At 36.8% G+C, this 18,930-nt stretch overlaps 1 protein-coding gene across 2 annotated transcripts in view; it reads left to right on the forward strand.

Moving 5' to 3' along the window:
* The window catches only part of atad2b (ATPase family AAA domain containing 2B), a 103,747-nt gene that overhangs the window by 27,984 nt on the left and 56,833 nt on the right, over positions 1–18,930 (forward strand). For both annotated transcript variants that reach the window (XM_067418058.1, XM_067418059.1), the window contains exons 21-23: positions 3,163–3,356; positions 6,249–6,408; positions 13,556–13,678. In XM_067418058.1, the coding sequence (XP_067274159.1) occupies positions 3,163–3,356; positions 6,249–6,408; positions 13,556–13,678 (477 nt within the window). The remainder of the gene's footprint in view (positions 1–3,162; positions 3,357–6,248; positions 6,409–13,555; positions 13,679–18,930) is intronic.

The raw sequence follows: 18,930 nt of genomic DNA on the forward strand, positions 1-18,930 counted from the left end.
TATTATTGATCAGACTATTTAATATCTACAACACCCCTTTCAGTCCAATAGAAATGGTTTTACATGAAGGATTTTTAATCCAGTTGAGCCATGAATACGATTACTTGGAGGGATTTAAACTTAGCTAGTGTTATTATAAACTTCAACTATATATTTAAAAAAAAAAAGTTAAAATAAAGCTGAATTAAAAATAAAAAGTACATTTGTGAAAAGTAGAATATAAAAAAGAAAAAAAGTGCCTAACTTTGTGATAATTACAACAACTAGAATAAAAAAGAAAGCTAAATAGAATTATTAAAAAAACTAGCAAATAAATTACATAAGCTCATAACAAAATGTAAATTAAAATAAAAAAATAAAAGCTAATGCAAAATATTAACTCTTTTGCCACCAGTGTTTTTTATTTTTATGTATTTATCTGTTGTTCATGTTCATTATGGAGGATCACCCGTGCATACATTAAAAATAAATAAATTAATAAGTAAATTTTTTTAAATTTCTGCAGGGTTGGTCCTCCATAGTTCATGGCCCCAGAATATTGTTGTATGAATATTTGAATATGCAATATATCAAAAGAAAGAACAGAGCATCTGCTTACAAAAAAAATGCAATGTGGGTTTTGAAAAAAAAAAAAAAAAAATTTGAACAAAAAGGGAAAATTGCGTTTTGTCAAAGACTATGTCTGGATCGGATTTAGAGCGATGATCAGAACATATCAAGAAGATCGAGTCCATCAATACCCTAAAGCTTGCACAGTCCCGTTCCTCTTCCTGGGTCGACGTTTCATTCAATGTTTTTATTTGATTTTTTATTTATATGCTGTCGAATATCTCATGATCGCTTTAGCTTACATAAGCACAAGCAGCGCTTTTATCGGTTCTGCTTCTTTGCTAGTTCTTGGATCTGGAGATCCTGCACTCTTTCAGAAGATAATAGCGCCCCCTACCATTTAACAGTGAAAACATGAATTGCAAGAAAATTCCATCAATGGTAGGGAAAAGCGTTAATATTATAAATACTATATCAGAAATGCTATAATAACACTCATTACAGAATGGACAGAAATATACTTTTCAAAGTATCTGCTTATATGCTCCACAGAAGAAAGTTATACAGATTTGGAATGATATGACTTTGAGTAAATATATTTTTGGGTGATAACTATTAGTGCGGTCACTTTTATCATTGCAAGTACTTCCACCACCAATGCTGCTGCTCCTCCAGGATTGCTATTGCTGTTGCTGCATAAATTGGGCATCCTGGGTGTTCCTGATGTTCTCTTATGAATATCTTCTCCTTGTGGTCGATTGCCATGCTCATCGGCTCCCTCACAGTTGAAGCCATTACGGCAGGGAATGGCTTTCAAGTGGAAATGCAAGCATCATGACCCATTGATGCAGAGCAGGGGTCCTCCTGTGGGTCGACCGCGGGCATCTCTGAATAAAACAAAAACCCTACTTCCTTTGGCAGCATAGCATCTGTGGTGGGAGAAAGGGGCTCTATTAAACACCGGACCATAACCATTAGCTATAATTACACTCACAGTTAGCATGACTGCTTGCTAGCTGCTGCCACAAAGCAAATTGCTGAGGCTGGTGGCTCAATGATCGCCAGGCACTCTGCCCAGATCTTTGGATTAGTACAAGGTCCTCAGCCTGTTTGGCGAGAAGTTTTTTCTTCTGTTAGCAATATTTTACAAGGCAGTGCCACATTAGCACTCTTTGTTTTGTATGTTTGGTCATTTCTGGCAGTCTGTTTTTGGTTCGTTGTATAGATGCAGCCCTGAATAACTGCAGCTGTCAGGTTATTTGTTGGAGCTCTTCAGAAATCAATAAATACACTTTGTGGCCCACGCTGTGGTGGGAAGCGTTTCTCGACTTCATCCATATAATGCGGGGTGTTTGTAATTCCTCTAGCTGCGCTGGCACAGTTTCAGTGTCATCTGACTCTTTGAGTTGTTTCAGGCCATTTGCTCAGCATTTAATCTATTGTTAACACCAACAAAATACTTGGAATAACAATTTTCATAATTTCATTGCTAAGAGAAAGGGTATTCTGATAATGTTTCTTGCACCACTCTTTAGGATGGAGTGATACACTTTTGCTTTTATTTTCAAAAACCTTTGAAAAAACTATCAGAAATAAAATGTTTCTTATGCAGCAGAATCCGCATATTAGAATGATTTCTGAAGGATCATATGACACTGATGACTGGAACAATGACCACAGAATCAAATTACATTTTAAAATATATTAAAGAAACAGAACATATTATTAATGTAATATTTATATAACATTTCACAGTATTGCTATTTTTACTGTATCTTTACAGTTGTTGAAATGGTTTCGCTTATTAGGGTACAAATATCACACTTTCCACAGAAAATTCATAAATAGATAGTCAAACCAAAAATGATTCAGACACCAAATATCTTTTTTTTTTTTTTTTTTTTTTTTTTTTACCAAAACACTCTAAAGTTAATTTATGTAAGTGAGGATAGCAAAGTAAGGTTAACTGTAAACTTACATTATATAGTCAAATTGTTCATACAGTGGATTACGAGTAAAATTGATAAAAATGTGGGACCAAAACGATTCAGACACTTTGACCTGAATATGTTTTGATTAAGTGTTTTTTATTTAATTGCCCTTTTACACCACAGACTAAACAAAATGAAGCATTGTTTGCTCATTGGTTGACCTAAATTGGTATTATCTAATTGTATAATTAAATTGGTTGATTGTTTGATTGTAATCCATCACATACCTTTCTATCAAAAGGTATCTGACATTATCAAGATGAATTTTATACTGAGTTCTTGTCATATTTTAGTACAATTTTCTAAACCATAGCGAATAATCTGTGATAATGTGAGAAAATGGTGAACGTGTCTGAATAAATTTTGGTTTGACTGTATGTAATGAATATTGTATTATTGTATGTAATGCATATGTATTATTAATGTTGTATTGTAATGAATATTATATTAAAAGGCAATATAAAGATGTTTTTGGTCATGAAACAGACATAACAATTCTTTACTTACTCCCTAAGAAGTACTAAAGAAATCATTCATTGGTATGAATTTGAGTCAGATTCCTCATGATTTCCATCTGTAGTTATGCTGTACTGAGGAATTCTGTCTGTGTTCGTGTTTCCAGTGTGCGCTCTAGAGGTCCTGACCTTCGCTGAAGACCCCGGCCCTCGACAGCTCTCACCAGAGGAGCAGCGGCGAATGGAGGAGCAGGAGGAGAACACCTTGCGGGAGCTCCGCCTCTTTCTCAGGGACGTCACAAAGCGACTCGCCACTGACAAGCGCTTCCAGATCTTCAGCAAGCCTGTGGACATTGAGGAGGTGGGTTGTTAATGCACATCAGCAGCTGTATGGATAATGCCTGTAGGCTCTGTACTCTATTCATTCAATATTACCATCTAATTAGCAGCACCTATGGTTTATTAGAAACCCCTAGACCTTACTAATCAAATGATTGTCATTATACGACAGCTGCAGGCAGAATTGTTACATAAATCAGTAAATTTGAGAAAGCAATTAAAAAGTTCATCAATATAAGAAGCAAACAAGAATGACAGTGTGTCTATGAATACTGAGTGTGAAAATTGTTCGACCTGATCTCCTTAAGCTTAGTGTGAATCTCACAAAGCCTGTCAAGAACATGTCTGAGTCATTTGCAGTTCAAATTATGTTGTGCAAAATTATGGAGTTAATGTTACGGTGCAAAAAATCTAGTGCTGGGAAACGATTTAAATGTTTAATCGTGATTAATCGGATGATTTTCTGTGATCGCAGCATGCACAAAATTCGATAATAAATATACAAATGTGCTGCTATGAACAAAAGTGCAATAACATATGGTTTGCAAACACTTTAAACAAATAAGGTGCTTTTTACAGCAGTTAAAAGTTAGGAACAGTTACAATATTTCTTGTAAATATCAACTTAAACATTAATTTAATCAAATTAAATTAAATTGGTGGTATACATATATTGATTCTGTAGTAATATTCTCATCAGTGTTCTGTCAGCTTTTACATAGGCCTACTTAAATCTGCATATTTGTAATATTCACCCCAGGGCGTTATTTAATTTTATAAAGGCCATTTTTTAAAATCTTATTAAATTTATGCATCATCTTTCATGTTCAATTCTAACATTTGATTAATAAATTCAGTTATAATAGTAAAGACACTATAGGCTGTTATAAATAAAAATAAATAATTTAAACTGCAAAAAATACAGCTGCAATAAATCATGTTATAAGATTGATGTTCTAAATAAAACATGCAATCATACTTTTAAACATAACCGCCAATAGGGGGCAGCAAGTGATCGTCTTCATAAGTGAGTCATTGAGTCGTTCATTCAAATGATTCATTCAAAACGCTGAATCATTTAGTAACAACACCGCGCTGATTGCTGCTTTCTTTTGGAACTATTTTCGTTGGTGAAATCATGGGTGAAATGGAACGAAAAAATTTTGTTTGGATCTAAAAATGTAAGTAACTTAATATTAATTAGGCTACTTGTTTATTGAACTAGGCTACACCATTCATGCTACACAATTCACGATTGCAAAGTCGACTTGTGTTATTAACAATATCATAAATCATAAATATCAACAACTACCAAAAACTCACCCCAGTATGTTTCTTCGTTTTTACCAGTACGTTTTACCCCAGTATGTTTCTTCTGTGAGTTTATATTGCTGTTCAATTTTTGATTTCTCCACGAATGTCTCTCAAAAAGAAACAGGCAGTGCTAGCCTCAATGCGACTTTGTTACCAGAGGCAGAGATACACATCAATCACTGTTTACATTGAATATAATAATAACTAAAAAAAAAATAATTCTGATTCATTGTCGCGTTTCTGGTTATTTTATTTTATTTGTCCCAGACAAAGAATGTCAAGCCCTTGGCTTACAGACAGCACTGTATTCTGTGACCAATGGTTTGTCTGTATGTGTATTCAAAGGCAGTGAGCAACGGGTTTTCAATATAATAATAAATACGTTAATGCACGATAAAATAATTGTCAGCGTTAGTTAATTAATGTGTTAACGCGATAATAACGCGTTAACTTGCCCAGCCCTAAAAAAAAATCTTTTATTTTTTATTTTTAGTAAAGTTTCATTATTGTGATGTGAAGAAAAGGATGTGAATAATGCTTCATATTTTTGAGGAAACATTGATCATTTGTTTTCAGAGTTCTTCTGAATAGGACGTACAAGAGAGCAGCATATATATTAAAGGTCCTGTTCTTCGCGATTACATCTTTCAAACTTTAGTTAGTGTGTAATGTTGCTGTTGGAGCATAAATAATACCTGTAAAATTATAAAGCTCAAAGTTCAATGCCAAGTGAGATATTTTATTTAACAGAAGTTCCCTTTCAAAGCCTACAGCGAACGGCTGGTTTGGACTACAGCCCTGCACTTCCTGCTTTAATGACGTCACTAGAACCGTTTGTTGACTAACCCTCTGCCCACAAGAACACGCAAAATAGGGGGCGTGGTCTTGTTGCTCTCCTGTGTGGAGAAGAGCGCGCATTCAGCGCTTGCATCTCCCCGTTATGGTAAGAGGTGGGACCTTTCCGGGCAAAGTGCGCTAAGCTGCTGTCCAATCACAACACGGGAAGCGCTGGCCCAATCAGAACTCGTTACGTGTTTCTGAAGGAGGGACTTCATAGAACAAGGAAATCATCAGGCCGTTTTTAGGATAGAGAAAACAGCGGTGTGCAGATAAGTAAATTGTGTGAAAAATACTGTTTTTTTACACGCGAAACATGAACTCATGTTATACTGCACACCGAAAACATAATCAGAGCTTCGAAAACACGCGAAGAACGGGACCTTTAAATATAAATCTTTTGTGACAATGCAAAAAATGTTTTACTGTCACGTTTGATCGGTTTAATTTGTTGTTGCTGAATTATCTATCTATCTATCTATCTATCTATCTATCTATCTATCTATCTATCTATCTATCTATCTATCTATCTATCTATCTATCTGTCTATCTATCTGTCTATCTATCTATCTATCTGTCTGTCTGTCTGTCTGTCTGTCTGTCTGTCTGTCTGTCTGTCTGTCTGTCTGTCTGTCTGTCTGTCTGTCTGTCTGTCGGTCGGTCGGTCGGTCTGTCGGTCTGTCGGTCTGTCGGTCTGTCGGTCTGTCGGTCTGTCTGTTTGTTTATTGTTTTTGGTAAAATGTGTAATTTGTCTTTGTTTTAGGTGTCAGACTACCTCGAGGTTATCACACAGCCTATGGACCTGTCCACCATCATGATGAAGATCGACACTCACAAGTACATTGTTGCCAAGGATTTTCTAGTGGACGTTGACCTCATTTGCAGCAACGCGTTAGAGTACAATCCAGACAAAGACCCAGGAGGTAAATATATAATATGGAGCAACTGGTAAATATTACAACAGGCATGCCAGCTATATGCCAGCTATATGCAGCAACAATACAACAAGGTCATTAATTTTTTAAGGAAAGTTGGTGCAGAGCTGAGCAGAAGATTTTATGTCATGTTATCTTAACTTGTATCTTAACGTAACTTTTTTGTGACATTTTTGAGAATTTTGTAATCGAGCACTTGAATAAATAAACAAAATGTAGTGTGAAATTAAAAATGAAAATAACCTCTAAATAATCTAACTAAAAAAAATGCAGAAACAAAACCGAGATCTTCAGTGTATACAACACCTTAAATAAACTACGTTGACTACTAGGTGTGTAACGGTACACATATTCTTACTGAACCGTTTCGGTACAGTGCTTTAGGTTCAGTGCACATGTGTACGGTTACGATTCCAATCTTTAACAGTTAACAATCGGCTTCTTTTAAGCGCGGAACACACTTTAATCCGAGTTCTCGTATGAACAAATTACGTATTCAGTCCATTTTATCATGAAATTCAAACGATAAATGCCATAGGACGTGACTGATCTCTTCCTAAAGAATAAACATGAATTAATATCTCTTAAGGTATGTTGTGGATAAATTACAACTTATTGAAATGTCATATGCCATGTAATCGCTCAGTTTTCTAACTGCGGAAAGACAAAACAGCTTGCAATGTCCCGTAGCATCACATTTACCTGAGGCAGTCATTCAGAGTCCACAGCTGTTAGTTCACTTGAGAAACAAACTCTTTCAAACTCTAAATATATGACTTTATTAGCCTATGTATTCATTATATTCCACTTAACCTGATGTCTGGATTATTTAATGTATGTTTAATGTCATGATTTGACAGCCGTGCAAATAATTATATTTCAACAACGAATTGAAAAAAAAAAAATTATAATTAGATTAGAAGTTAATGCAAAAACTGCCTTATGTGAAACTTATGAGTGTTAATTATTATATCGGTAACACTTTATTTTAAGGTTCAGTTATTAACTATTAACAAGTTGCTTATTAGCATACATATTACTATGATATTGTCTGTTTATTAGTACTTATAAAGCGCATATTAATGCCTTATTCTGCATGACCTTCTTCTACATCCCTTAATCCTGCCCAATACCTAAACTTAAATGCTACAAAAACTACCTTATTAACTATTAATAAGCAGTAAATTAGGAGTTTATTGAGGCAAAAGTCATAGTTAAGAGTGAATATGTGTTCCCCATACTAAAGTGTTACCATTATATCTAAAGTAAATAACTGATAAAGTTGAGGCAAATAGTTGGGCTCTATTGTTAACATTTACATTACAATGTTGCCTAAGTAAGGACTTATATTTAAAGCATTATCTTTAAGAAACCTTTAGTTATAATTGAACTAATTTAAGGACAGACCATTTTTTTTCAGTAAACCACTGTTGAATAAAAAATAAATAAAAAGCAATTTTGTAACTGTGACTTCAAAATCGAGGTACGTACCGAACTGTCAGATTTTTGTACCGTTACACCCCTACTGACTACAGAAAACAAAATACAATAGAGGGCAATCAATCTTTAACTAACTAAAATTAACAAAGATATCTACTGTGATTACAGACACAACTTGCAAGATAAACCAGCTAAGCTGTTTACAAATGATCAGTGAGATTAACAAAATAGTAGATGGCACAAAACAGAAGGACTCAAAACAACAAAGGACCATTAAACAAGAGGGCTCAAAACATTGCCGAGTGATTAAAACGCCGCGTTTGTATCTGAACATCAGCATGTGGCACGTCAATCGCACACACGGTTGATTTTTGACATTCAAGTAGTGTTTTTAATAGTTAACTAGTTTGCATTGCTTCTGTTCAAGGTGTTTTGTATGTGCTTTGTTAAATATAGAGCTGTTTAACTCAAGAAACCTTCAAAGAAGCTACTAAAGATGAGCATAAGCATTCAATCGCATGTACAGATTAAAATCTAAAAGGTTATTGTAATTTTTTTTCTTCTCACTAACATTTGGATATTAAAATTTAATAAAACACCAAAACCAGGTTTTTAACCAGTTTTTAATCAATAACCAGCTGATTATCTTAAAATTCAGATAAGACATGTTTTTCTGTTTGTTCATGTGACATTTGGCGTAAAGAAGCCCCCCACCCCCTAAAAAAAAGCAGCAGCAATGACTGCCGTACTTGACACGTAGAGGACATTAAATCAATGATTAATCAGACAGACTTGGTACTTCACTGAAAGATATGAGAATTTGAAGACAGTAAATACAGCTAGATATTAACCCATTGACCTTTCCTTGTTCAAAAGGCACAGGAAATCATTGTCGCTGATCTCTTCGGAGAGGACAAATGGCACTATAATGAGCAGTCTCCATAAAACCCATTCATTGCTTTAATGGACTTCTTGCTATTCTCTGGCAGCACGGTTGGTCAGTTGGGACACTTTGCAGTGTAGAAAATCGTGTCAGATATTTATTGATGGTTATGGACTTGCCATATATGTACACAGTACTGTGAATATAAAGTAAACCTGAATGAAACAAACCATTTGAAACAGTGCCTGAAATACTAATTTGTGTATGTTGACGCTCTTTTCCACCAAAGCATTGGGTGAATGCAAAATATTTATTTGGCCTCTTAATTTTGCCCTTTTTTTAGACCATAAAGCATGACAAACATAATACGCAAACCCATCTAATGAGACAAAGATCTCTTTGGATGTGAAAGGCGAACCCTATTTATGGAATGCATTATTCTAAAAAGAGCAACATGCTCATATTAAAAGCCTTTTTGAGCAAAGTTAGAAATCAAAGCATACTATATGGCTGTCTTACCTGTTTATGTTGTTGGAAGTATGCTAGCTGGCTACTTCACAACACTTAAGATTTCTTTGTCAGGACTTAACTCCCAAACGTCTGGATAAATTGGTCAGCCATTGAAGGTTGTTGGCTAAATGCAGCCGGTGCCTATGAATAAATCATAGTAGCCCATTTGCTGGGAGAACGTGGGTCATTTGTTTAAATGTAGCGTCCACAGAGGAGCCACTGAAGGAATGAGACAAAACGCAATTAGCTACTTTAATAAGGAAACAGAAAGAGGCTTCTGGTCCATTTAGAGCAGGGGAATATGGGATTTAGGAGCTTTCAAAATTCCATTTGTTAAGCATTACTCTTACAAGTGAAGCATGAACATTTCACTTAAAATCTAAGGGGCGTTTTCCCCCAATTTATAAGTAATATTTTAGTTTTTTTGTTGTTGTTGTTTGATCATCAGCTTTCTTCTTGAATTGCAGTGCAGATCCAGAGTATGGAAACCTCCCTTTTTTTTCTTCTTTTTTTTTTTTTAAGAGTCTTCGCGTGGTTGTTTGAAGGTCAGATTCCTAGAAAATTTGCTATTTGAAATTGTATGCCAGCTGAAGTTTCAGGATCACATCTTAGTTCTTCTAATTCAAATGCTTTAATTCAGAGCTGCCTAATCTTGCCTCTGGACATCAGCCTCCCTGCTGAGTTTCCTTCCAGCCCTTTTCTAAACCAACTGCATACATTTTCAAGACTGAATCCCAGTTCACATAGATCATACTGAAAGTATGTACTTCGCTGGGGATGGCGTATCTATTTTTGAGAATGCAGTGAAACATTGTGAATGCAAATGTGTGTTTATTTAAATATGCATTTGTGTGTGAACATCTTTGTTTTACAATGTTAAGTGGTCTCTTAATTTTTTCCAGAGCTGTATATGTATATGTGTGTGTATTTAATTCCCCCTCTTTTACAGCATTGCTACTACAACAGTGTGACTATTTGTTTTTATAATGGTTCAAAAACCAAACATAAAAACAGTAAAAAATAGTGGCACATTTTTAATTAAACTGATTTACATGTAAGATTACTAGGTGCCACACGTTGAATCACACATGCAGTGTGTTGAGGTCACGTGACAACAGTGTAACCTTGTACTGTTTAAATCATTTTTCATTAATCTGTTGTATTTAGTATACTATTTTTTTTTTATTGTTGATAAAATGTAGTACACAGTAAGCATAAATTGGTATTCTATTCCAAACATAGTGTAAATTAGGAGCTGGATTGAGCGTCGCTGATTTAATTTCTCTCAGCTGCATTTGTTCATTTGTCAGTGTTGGCACCAGCACTCTGAGATCTTTGGACAGTTCTTTGAAAGCCAAAATAAGTGTGTTTACACTCTCTTCCTCTCAGTCTGCCTTTATATCCTTGACTGGAGTAAAGAGTGTCCTCTCACTCGCTCTAGATGGCTTAATTAGGCCCATCTTCCAATTAAGAGGCAAACTTTGCCAGATCCTGACCTCTATCCTGTCCTGGAGTAATGAGGACTACCCAGTAGTGTGCTCTCTTTTCTCAAACGCACACACTTTTCCTCCCTACATGTTTAAAAGCTGCTTGATTTAACGATAGAGGGAAAGAGAGGGGAAAGAGGATAGAATGCAAATGGCTGCTTTGAGAACTTTGAGAAAACACAGTAATCCCTGTTCTCACACCAGTTTGTTTTTGTAAACAGAGACACTTTGATTGAGTGCCCGTGGAGCACTCCTGCCTCAGAAGTATTTTTCAGATATTCAAATAAAAAAAGCTGATGCTTAAGGTTCTCGGCCGAATCTCAGTCAATTACAGAGAGCCGTTGCCTGATTACAGCTCCATATTTTATTTGTTTGGATTTGATGTGCCTCTGAGGTTCTTTCCTTGTTCTTGTCGGTTTCTTATTATTTTTTATTTTTGTTGAATCTTTGTGTCTGGAAGAAATGTAGAACACTTTAACGGTTGTGATATTTGTTATTAAAACTTTATTATTTTAGTCAGATGGTCAAAAAAAGTGAATGCAGTAGCTTTGCCACCATGTCAAATATAGAAACAGGGCGTTACTGAAAATGTTTTGCTGCAATGAGTGCTCCCAGTTTAGACTACTTGTTTGCTTCAGAATGGAAATCGTTTATTAGGAACATCGTACTAATACTGTGTTTGATCCCCTTTCACCTTCAGAACTGCCTTAATATTACATGACATTGATTCAACAAGCATTCTTTAGAAATGTTGGCCCATATTAATAGGATAGCATCTTGCAGTTGATGGAGATTTGTGGGATGCACATCCAGGGCACGAAGCTCCTGTTCCACCACATCCCAAAGATGCTCTATTGGGTTGAGATCTGGTGACTGTGGAGGCCATTTTAGTACAGTGAACTCTGTCATGTTCAAGAAACCAATCTGAAATGATTGGAGCTTTGTGACATGGTGCATTATCCTGCTGGAAGTAGCCATCAGAGGATGGGTACATGGTGGTCATAAAGGGATGGACATGGTCAGAAACAATGCTCAGGTAGGCCATGGCATTTAAATGGTGCCTAATTTGCACTAAGGAGCCTAAAGTGTGCCAAGAAAACATCCCCCACACCATTACACCACCTCCACCAGCCTGCACAGTGGTAAAAAGGCATGATGGATCCATGCTCTCATTCTGTCTACGCCAAATTCTGATTCTACCATCTGAATGTCTCAACAGAAATCGAGATTTATCAGACCAGGCAACATTTTCCAGTCTTCAACTGTCAAATTTTGGTGAGCTTGTGCAAATTGTAGCCTCTTTTGCCTCTTTGTAGTGGAGATGAGTGATACCCGGTGGGGTCTCCTGCTGTTGTAGCCCATCCGCCTCAAGGTTGTGCGTGTTGTGGCTTCACAAATGCTTGAGTGGATTGAGTGGTTATTTCAGTCAAAGCTGCTCTTTTATCAGCTTGAATCAGTCGGCCCATTGTCCTCTGACCTCTAGCATCAACAAGGCATCTTCGCCCACAGGACTTCTGCATACTGGATGTTTTTCCCTTTTCACACCATTCTTTGTAAACCCTAGAAATGGTTGTGCATGAAAATCCCAGTAACTGAGCAGATTGTGAAATACTCAGAACGGCCCATCTGGCACCAACAACCATGCCACGCTCAAAATTGCTTAAATCACCTTTCTTTCTCATTCTGACATTCAGTTTGGAGTTCAGGAGATTGTCTTGGCATTAATGAGAAATTAAAAAGGTATTCCTAATAATACTTTAGGTGAGTGGATAGATAGATAGATAGATAGATAGATAGATAGATAGATAGATAGATAGATAGATAGATAGATAGATAGATAGATAGATAGATAGATAGATAGATAGATAGATAGATAGATAGATAGATAGATAGATACTCTATGTAACCCACATTTTTGATGGATGCGGTGATGTAGGCTAGTTCGTTGTCATCACCTTTAGCACATTTCCACTATTGTGTTGTAATTTTCTAGTGAGATTGGGCGGCAAAGATATTGTGAAGTGATTATTTTTCGAATAGTATTCTACTTGTGAAAAATACGCTGTTACTTTTCTAAAATATATATTTACTTTCTTTTGGCTTACAGCACAAAGTAATATAGAAGCCAATTATTTAATTTAGTATTTTGAATCCCACAAATTTCCCTTGAAAGTAATTTCCTGTAATAAGCCATGTATAAAATGCATTTATTAATATCACCATCTTATTCATGTGCATTATGCCCGTTAATGTCTGCTCCTGTTGGAAGTTGCTGTAGTTTGTGTTTGCATAAAGTTTAATATTTCCCAACGTGACATTAGCAATGTATCACTGTTCATGTTGTCAGAAAAAAATATTATTCATTGTTCATGTTGTCAGAAAAAAATATTATTCACTGTTCTGACTATAAATCAGCATAAATTTTAATTTTTAATGTAATAGTTTGTCGATATCCAGCAGGCTACAGGATAAAGACAAATAATTATCATCTCCTTTGACAATGCAATCACAACCATTCATTTATATGAATAGAATTTACATTTATAGCAACTGTTATTCAAATTTGAAAAAAATTAAATAAATACAGCTTATTTGTCTACACCTTGTTGATTTATAATGGGTGTGCTTGTGTTCTGTTTTTGTAATTGTCATTTTTAGCTAATTGCGGTGTATTTGTAGTCTTCTTTGTTCAATGAATTGTGCCTCTTTAATACCCAGAAATCTTGCAGTCAGACTTTAAGAACATTTCTTCATCCACCCAAATGAATTTTTCAATGACTGTGGCCTTACGATCTTCCATTGTGCTTGCTCACAGATAAAATCATCCGCCACAGGGCCTGCAGTCTGAAGGATACTGCACACGCCATGATCGCTTCAGAACTGGACCCTGAGTTCGACCGCATGTGCGAGGAGATCAAGGAGTCCCGCAGGAAGAGAGGTGATGCAACACTTCAGGCTGTCCTTATCCCAGGCTTTCCTTGAGCTAGACTGAATCTTAATTCACACATTGTGTATCAGAAACCTGTCATAAACTAATCCTCTTGCCCAAACACATGCACATGTTAACATTTGCCTTTACATATGCTATGTTCAGACTGCAGGTAAATGTGTCCCAAAACCTTCTTCAATCTGATCTTTTCAACTCTAATTTGGGCCACTTTCATATGTGATCCTAAATCTGATACAGGTCAGACGTTTTGCAATGAGAGATCAATCTGAACGTTCGAATCAGAATTCATGCACCTAACAAGCAACATTCAGCACAGTTCTGCGCTCGAGAGTCACTTCAAAGATTTTACTTCATTCTCTTTTCGCATCCTCATCTTTATTTCTTTATATTGACTATGGATAAATTCACTGGCTTCCATGTCAGATCACACTATAAATTAGGGGTGTCAACAATAATCGATTCGGCGATGCATCCCGAAGCGGGGCATGAACGATTCAGCATCGATGCGGCAAAGTGCCATAATCGATTATGATTATGTCACTGTTTATTTTCTGGCGGACGATAAAGTTGTGAAGTTTCAAATACTTCCGGTTCCGGGAGAATAACAACAACAACAAGGAAGATGGCTGAGGCGGAGGGAGATGACCGCGATAGACGGGTTATTAAAAACGCGCTAACGACCCGAGGTGTGTAGGCTTGTACTTATATATTTTTGCACAATAATACATTAATCTATAATGACGAAATACGGCGCAATTCACCTTTATTCCACAAGGTGGCAATGTCTGATACCAAATAATGAAGTGACGTTTCACTCATAGTTACCTCTGACAGAAAACGAAACAATAATAATTATAATCTGCAAAACTTGAAATGGCTCAGTGATTTACTTCAGAGAGCAAGAACTAAACACAATCATATGTTAGTGTCACTGTCTCTTGATGATGGATGTGCTCAAGAAGCTGTCAGTGATCAAAATATTGATTTTGAAGACATTGAAAATGAGTTTGGAGAATATGCTGGAGATCGCGAATATGAGCAGATGCTGAATATACTGGTAAACGAGCTCTGACGAGGTCATATGATGATGGTATTAAACATCTGCTCAAACTGAATCCCTCCAAGCTCCAAAAGGTAACGAAATAGGTTTTATTTTATTCTTCTGTAGCTGTTACTCTAAAATCAGGAGTTTTATATATTATCACGACAGGTAGAGGTCTATCCATGTTAAAGGGATCCCCTGGTGTTGAGACTTGTATGGCTTAATATAACATAAATTATGTCTCTTACTGAATTATGTAGTAGAAAACCCATGAAAGATCTACGTTATTTAAAAAATCGATTTTATATTTGGACCATGGGCGGCGCCATTTTGTTTGCGGTCTAGGTTGATGACGTAGATTGGTTGAACTCCTCAATCAGCTGGCGTTACCCGTAGCTATTTTTACCACAACGCAACGCGAAAATTGTTTCAGAGTTAAACAAAACCAATGAATTCCTTTGTAATTGTACTTAAAACACACTCAAACATACATGTGCACACAAACTCACCTACACAAGTCACAAACAGATCGGCGGGCGCGCACACGACAGGCTCTGTTTCAATCGAGATGTTGGGCTGCTCAGTCTCCACGACAGGGGCTGAATCTGAAATCGACCCTATACCCTTAAATAGGGCACTATTTGAAGGGACGGCCATTTGTAGTGTTGTCCGACATCATAGTGGACATGTTCGAGTGCAGTCATTCAGTCTCACGTTCACCGCAATAACGAGTGTAAAGCCGATTTACAAACAGCTGTCCGACTTCACGCACTCAAACATACATGTGCACACAAACTCTCTCTCTCACACAGACTCACACACACCCCAACAGATTGGCGCGAACACGAACACACACACACCCCAACAGATCGGCGCGAACACACGCACGCACTGCGTGCGCACATACCCTCAATCTATTCCCTGTGTTGATATCCTAGATAGACTGTTGATAGTAGATTAACTGTAATGCCTAATGTGACCAGCAGAGGGAAATATCTAGGTAGGACGATGGGATAAAGTAACGTGAGGAAGAGAGGCAGGATGTTTTGGTGATGATGCATGCGATTGAGACAGAGCAGTCTGTCAGGTGTGCGTGTGCGCGCCCGCCGATCTGTTTGTGACTTGTGTAGGTGAGTTTGTGTGCACATGTATGTTTGAGTGTGTTTTAAGTACAATTATAAAGCAATTAATTGGTTTTGTTTAACTCTGAAACAATTTTCGAGTTGCATTGTGGTAAAAATAGCTACGGGTAACGCCAGCTGATTGAGGAGTTCAACCAATCTACGTCATCAACCTAGAACGCAAACAAAATGGCGCCGCCCATGGTCCAAATATAAAATCGATTTTTTAAATAACGTAGATCTTTCATGGGTTTTCCACCACATAATTCAGTAAGAGACATCATTTATGTTATATTAAGCCATACAAGTCTCAACACCATGGGATCCCTTTAAATATAGATCTGGGTCACTAACGACCTGAATATGTAAGAATGTTTGGTGAAACAGTCATGCATTTAAGGGTTAATTGCATTTTATTTAATTTTATTTAATTACATTTTATTTTATTTAATAACTTTTATGTCAAAGATACAGGAGACACATAGCAGCCAATACAATCTGCTGTTTAATATCTGATTGTATTGCCTCATGACTGATGAAAAATTTGCTTTGTGTGCAGTAGAATTTTGATGCATCACAATGCATCGTAGAATCGAATTGAATCGAATCGTTACCTGGTGAATCGTAATCGAATCGTGAAGGCAGTGCCAATGCACACCCCTACTATAAATAAACGTGTAATCACTAACTTTACTTACCTACCTTACTCACTCACCTTACTTCTGTATGTCAGTTTAGAACCATGATCTGTTCACACTGGAATCTAATATTAGCTGTATTTAAAACAACAATGTGAACAGCTGTACAGAAATGAGCAATACATCCGAATTGAACACTAAGGCTCCCAGTGTGAATGTGGCCTTGCTGATTTTAACTCTAGACCAGCGTTTCTCAAAGTGTGGGGTGCACCCCACTGGTGGGGAATAGAGACATGGGTGGGGAATAGACAACTGGGGCACGACAAACGGGAGTAAATTTGTTCATTTCTTGTGCCCATCTCTATTAACCTTTTGAGCGGTCCCATGTGGTATTTTTATTTCTGTGCCCATGAGAGTACGGACCCACATATAGGATTTAGAATGTTCAGTGACGTGACATAACAGCCAGATTCAAACTGTGTTTTCACGCTTTGGCTGGCACTGAGCCAGATGCAGACGTGTTTAACGCTTGACATACATCATGCAGTGTTTTTAACCACATAACGTTTATTTTAGGTTTCAAGCATTTAAATACACATAAGTACTATTAAAACAATATATTTACAGTTTGTAGAATACCCACTTGTGTCCTTGTGTCTATGGAAAAAGCAATAGCAAACAATATAAACAAATATAATTTTCTGACATGTTTTATTCATATCAGGTACACATAGTGTAAGTAACTATAAAGTTTACTTGATTCTTCTCCTAGTTCACCGGTCACTTACTTATTTCATGAGAAACTGATTTACGTGCTGTCAGCTGACTATCGTTCTCGACAGTGTGCGGCGTTCTGTCGAGAACGAGCCTGTAATGACTAATGAGCGGAGCGGAGCCGGTGTGATCAGCTCAATAATCCGCAGGCGCGCGCTCATGAACCCAACGGTAAAATGATGTTCGTTCAAATCCAGCTCAGACATGACATAAATCTGTAGCTTACTATACTTGATGTAGCCATTAAACAATGTTTTTAATTTATGTTTAAATATTATAGCCTAATATTATTTTTTAATTTCATCTGATTATGATAGGCTATAAGTGCAAAGATGCGAGTGGGTCAGAAATGAATTTGGTGGTTATATTTAGTTTAATATTAAGTTGTTTTTTTTTGTAAAAAGCCTCTCTTTCGTTTTGTACAATTTGTATCTTAATTTTAATAAAGGTTTCTTCGGCCAATTGCATGTATTTAATTAATGAAAAGCAAATAAGTAGCCTAGACTATGAGGTCGCAGAAGCGATCACTTTCATTGATCATGAACTGGAGCGCGTCTCAAATAAACTGAAACTCAGCAGGCTTGCCTCACAGACATGAGAAATATGTAGCCTAATATGTGTAGAAACGAAAAGATTTAAATAAGCATAGTGCAGTGTTCAGAACTCACGGTAAACAACCAGCTGGATACAGATGATCACGGCGATGGGCATGAGCGGGATGGTAAAGTTTAAGGATTTTTTTTTTTACCTCATACTGAATATGTTCGGGTGAAAGCACATTTTAAACAGGTAGCACTTATTCACACACGAACTAATCGTTCTCTCTAATGCATTCAAAAACATCTTGTAGTGCTTACCTGCATACAGTTATCAGTAGCCAGTATAGGTAGCCTATACAGTTATTATATTCTATTATATGATTTTGAATGAGCAGACATCTGTAGGCTATTGATCCGTAGATAAAATAACTGATGAAAACGTTCATCTTTCCAAACTTCCAAACATACAAACAAATTTGCACTGCAAAAAGCATCAATGATATTTAACTTTTGATAAAGCCAGTTTGGCATAGTGGGGGGAAAATGCACACAAATGTTCCAATAAACCACGTTGAATCTAGGCTCTCTCCCATTGTTTATTTTTTATATTTTTTTTTCAGTTAATGCAGGTTATAAACTGAACTTTATAGTGATATTTCAGAGCTTACTAAAATACTTTAGCAGTTATTAGCCGCAAATTTCCTCGGACCGAAGACGGAGCTGTGTTTCTGATATCAGTGAGCGAGGCGAGGAGAGGGAGATGGTGAACCCGGAGCGGAGCTGGAGCGGAGGGATTCTTGAATGCTTAGAGCGTGGAGGGGAAATTGCCGCCGCTCCACTCCGCTCACATACTCTGGTGTTGAGTCGCAAGACTCGCAGCGGGGCGGGGGCGGGGCATCACGATGGTGTTTCTCCATCGTGATGTCGCACAGCCATCACGATGGACGATAATATCGTCCTTTGGCACAACCCTATTGTATGTATTTTCTGAGAAATTTTGTTGGGAAAGTCGGGGGAGAGACGCACACTTCGTTTAGACTGGATAGACTTAATTGTTAAGAAAATGAAACAAAATAAATGAATAAATTGACGCTACGATGAGCATTTACTACTTTTAAAAAATGTG

This window comes from Pseudorasbora parva, chromosome 15, assembly GCF_024679245.1.
Source record: "Pseudorasbora parva isolate DD20220531a chromosome 15, ASM2467924v1, whole genome shotgun sequence".
Taxonomy (NCBI): Eukaryota; Metazoa; Chordata; class Actinopteri; order Cypriniformes; family Gobionidae; genus Pseudorasbora; species Pseudorasbora parva.